Source organism: Myotis lucifugus, unplaced genomic scaffold (genome assembly GCF_000147115.1).
Source record: "Myotis lucifugus unplaced genomic scaffold, Myoluc2.0 scaffold_7, whole genome shotgun sequence".
Taxonomy (NCBI): domain Eukaryota; kingdom Metazoa; phylum Chordata; class Mammalia; order Chiroptera; family Vespertilionidae; genus Myotis; species Myotis lucifugus.
In genome coordinates, this window is record NW_005871055.1 from 7097507 (window position 1) to 7101929 (window position 4423).

Here is a 4423-nt window from a genome sequence, read left to right on the forward strand (position 1 = left end):
TGATCAGCCGTTGCCTCCTCTCTCTCCTGGCTTCGTCACCAGCCACGCCTCTGTTTCTCTCTGGGCCCTCCACGGAGGCTGCTGATCAGCCCTGCTTCTCTGATCAGGCCTGGAGATAGGCCCGGAGACGCTGACTGGCATAGAAACTGACCAGTCAGAACCAAATCTGGGTGAAGTGCGAGGAGCCAATGGCTGCCTAGAAGGCGGAGCTTTTGACACTGACTGGCATAGAAACCGACCAATCAGAACCTAATATGAGTGAGCTGTGAAAGCAGAACCTAAGGTGGGGGCTGAGGAGGGGCTTTAAAGTTAACAGCTGTTTGGTATAAGGTGTAAGAAAGCAATTCAATTTTTTAATGACCAGTTTGGCAGAATAGTGCATATGGCTGGCTATCAGTCCAGATATAGGGATTATGTATTTTTGTCTGCCAAGGGCATCTCCTCCTGCTGAAAAAGGCTCCCCCCCCCCCAATTTAAGCAATCCTATCCTATATAATCTATCTATACTAATAAAAGGGTAATATGCTAACTAGACCAGGTCGACCGGCCATCTTCCGGGTGTCTGACTTCCTTCTGGACAAAGCCATGGTAGTGGGGACCGAGGCAGAGAGAGCAGTTGGGGTTGAGATCAGGCTGGCAGGGGAGGGCCATTGGGGGCGAGATCAGGCTGGAAGGGGAGGGCAGTTGGGGGTGAGATCAGGCTGGAAGGGGAGGGCAGTTGGGGGTGAGATCAGACCTGCAGGGGGGGGCAGTTGGGGGCGAGATCAGGCTGGCAGGGGAGGGCAGTTAGGGTTGAGATCAGGCCGCCAGGGGAGGGCAGTTAGGGTTGAGATCAGGCCGCCAGGGGAGGGCCATTGGGGGCGAGATCAGGCCAGCAGGGGAGGGCAATTGGGGGCAATCAGGCCAGCAGGGGAGGGCAGTTGGGGGTGAGATCAGGCCAGCAGGGGAGGGTCATTGGGGGCGTGATTAGGCCAGCAGGGGAGGTCAGTTGGGGGCGATATCAGGCCGGCAGGGGAGAGCAGTTGGGAGCGAGATCAGGCCAGTAGGGGAGGGCAGTTAGGGGCAATCAGGCAGGCAGGCAGAGGGGTTAGGGGCAATCAGGCAGGCAGGCAGGTGAGTGGTTAGGAGCCAGTGGTCCCAGATTGTGAGAGGGATGTCCGACTTCCAGTTTAGGCCTGATCCCTGTGGGAATCCCTGCCCCCGTGCATGAATTTCATGCACCAGGCCACTAGTCTGTAATAATAAAAGTGTAATATGCTAATTAGACCAGACATCCTTCCTTCCGGACAAAGCCGCAGCGGGCGGGGGTCGAGGCAGAGGTCCCTCCCCCCCAACGCCATGGCAGCAGTGGGCAGGGGCCAGGGCCAAGGCCCTTGCATGAATGTTGTGCATCGGGCCTCTAGTATTTAAATATAGTGCTCGCCTGGGCAGCATATATACTAAATATAACTAAACATATACAATCACATTTGACTCTAATTTGCTTCACTGCACATCTTTGTGCATAGGATCCATAATTCCATTAACTTTATTGGCATTACTGTATTGCAGAGCATCTCTTTTGAATATTTTTAAAAACTACTTAACTGACAATAAATTCAGTTTAAATGACTGTGATTATATTGCAGAAATGTTTTACCTTAATGGTGTACCATCCATCCATCTGGTTTTTTTTTTTTTTGCACATTTTGCCTCAAATATTTTGTTCTTCAATGAGAACAGAACTGAGAACTCATGTGGTAAGGTAAAATATGTGGAGAAAAAGGTGCTACTGATAAAGGATGAAGAACACTCAGTGATAAAGCAGTATTTTAAAAGCAGCTAGCATTAGTCACTAAGACCAAAAGATGTGAAATCAGCTAGACTGCTGATTCTGTGACCTGAGTTGGTGGTTAGTCCTTGAAATCATTCATTCATTCATTCATTCATTCACTATTTATTGAGTGCTTAGTATGTGCCAAGCATTGTACTAGATATCATTGATACAGAGATTTAACTTGTAGTTGCTGTCATTAAGGTGCTAGTGGGACATAGACAAATAAATAGAACATTACAGGAGACTGTAAGAGTCTGATAGAACTATATACAGTGTGTTGTAATATTTTGGAGGACAACCTAATCCAAAGTGGGGCAGATAGGTTTTGCAGAAAATTGTTTGGAGTGATGTCATTTCTGAGCTGAGCAAGCTTTATGGGGGGAAAATCGCATTTCCAAGGGTTGGAAGTTATAGATTCAAAGGCACAGCGATATGTGATAGTTTGGTCTGTTTAGTGAACTCCACCTTGTTAAGGTTGGGTTACAGGGCAGAAGAGAGGCAAAAAGGGGCCAAATGTTGTATTACTGAGTCTTGTTAAGTAAAACAAGTCTTGTTGTATTACTGAGACTTGTTAATAAAAATATATGCTGTTCACACCCCCCCAAAAATGTTGGACACTTGTAGTAATTTTTCTACAAGAAAGGATTATAATATTAATAGAAATCTGAAGATAAATTTGACATTTCCCCCAATATTTTGTATATAGTTAGTACTCATAGCTGTCAATCAATAAATGATTGAAAATTAGTGCTTCACTAAGCTGGTACAGTAACACTTATTAAACTTAAACATTAATGATTGTTCTACCTAAAAAATTTATGCAGACAAAAAGTTTATACTTAACTGGATTTCTTCTTCCACTCCTTTTGGAATGAAATTTTAGTACTCTTAGGTTGGAAACACTTTTGCCTTAAATGTCACACAGAAGGCATGCCAAATAGTTGTCTATCGCACATTGATTTTTAAATTATGATTCAAACTTATGAAGCAGAACTGATAAGAGAATTGCAGATTGTAGCAATTGAAAAAGTGTCTAAGAGTGGGAATAAATCATGCAAATGTGTTAATTGGTCTAATTAATTGAGCTAATACTCTTGCTTAACATACTTAACTGAAGGAAGTTGGAGTGAATTAAAAGATTTAGAAAAGATGGGGAGAATATATAGTCAAGAGGATTTGTTACAGTATTTTGAAAAATACTTTATTTTATATTGATAAACGTAGTAGAAGATTAAAAGTGAAAAATGTGTGGGATGTTTGGAGGATCTTGGCAGTTAAGTGTTTATAATAATACTTATTTTTATCTTACAGTTCCATCTCAGTACTGATTTGGGCATTGATGAATCTTGTCTACATAAAATTCTAATGAATGGGGTGCATGCATAAAATATCCTTAAAATTAGACTTGAAAATTTGCAGTTTCCTTTACTTCACTTGCACATATGCCTTATTTATATTGCATGTGAACTCAGTGTGTTGTAAAATTAAGTGTATATTGTACAAAAATTTTTAAATTAAATCTTACTTCTGTGTATTGAGAGATGTAATGACATGAAAGAATAATCATCAGTATTGTTTTCTTTTGAGGTGGAAAGTCTCTCTAAACAATATGAAGAAATTTACCTTAAAAACAAAGATCTAGATGCAAGATTGTTTCTGGATCATGATAAAACTCTGCAGGCTGATCCTATAGACAGGTATTGTACATGGTATATTTTTGTTGATACGCTTTGCTATAAGTCAGTTTTGATAGAGGTAGGTTAAACAGGTTTTTATTTAGCTTGATCTTTAAATAACATAATGATTACTTCAGATGTCTTTCTATAATACTTAAGCATATAATTTATTAACAAATGGAGATTTCTTATGATACAGTATCTTATGTTTACATAGATTTTAAACCTATTCTTTTTATTTAAACAAGTGAAAAACATTTTCTGTATTGTCTATGTAAACATTAATTTGCCTCCTGTTATGCACAGGTTTGTGTTGATTTTTAATATCTTTTTAAAGTAATTTTTCTCCAATCAAGTCAAGGCAGAGAATAAATCTTTCAGTATTTCCTTCATGCTTTCTGGGATGTAGTTGTTTTCACTTTTCCTCACTGAGTCTTAATTTCCTCATCTGTACAATGCAAGCATTTACTGTAGAGTCACATATATACTTTGTACTATATATACATGTATATTAATGAAAGTACTTTGTAAATAGTAAAGTGATAGAAAAATGCTAGCTACTTGAGTCGCAGTTCAACTTATGGGGTTGAATATTTTTCATAAAACTAGGATAGGATAAATTTGTATACATAAGAAAGCAATCAAACATAAGTTAGAGAAGAGGAAAATGAAGATGCTGAACAGCCAACTGAATATATGATTTTGTTTTTTTAAACTAAAAAAAGTTCACCCACTCCCTTCCATTCCCTCTGGTTTGTTCTCTGTATCTAAAAGTTTAAATTTAAAAAGAAAATACAACATATAAGAGAAATCATACTGTATTTATTTTTCTCTTTCTGGCATTTCACTTAACGTAATGTTTTTAAGGTTGCAATGGCAAGATTTCATTCTTTTTAATGGCTGAATAATACTCCATTGTAATTTTTATATA

General features: G+C 39.3%; 1 protein-coding gene across 1 annotated transcript in view; it reads left to right on the forward strand.

Annotated features, from left to right (window-relative positions):
* The window catches only part of RB1 (RB transcriptional corepressor 1), a 198402-nt gene that overhangs the window by 65002 nt on the left and 128977 nt on the right, over positions 1-4423 (forward strand). Inside the window, 1 exon segment of the mRNA XM_006109689.3 lies at positions 3404-3513. Coding sequence (XP_006109751.2) covers positions 3404-3513 — 110 coding nt within the window.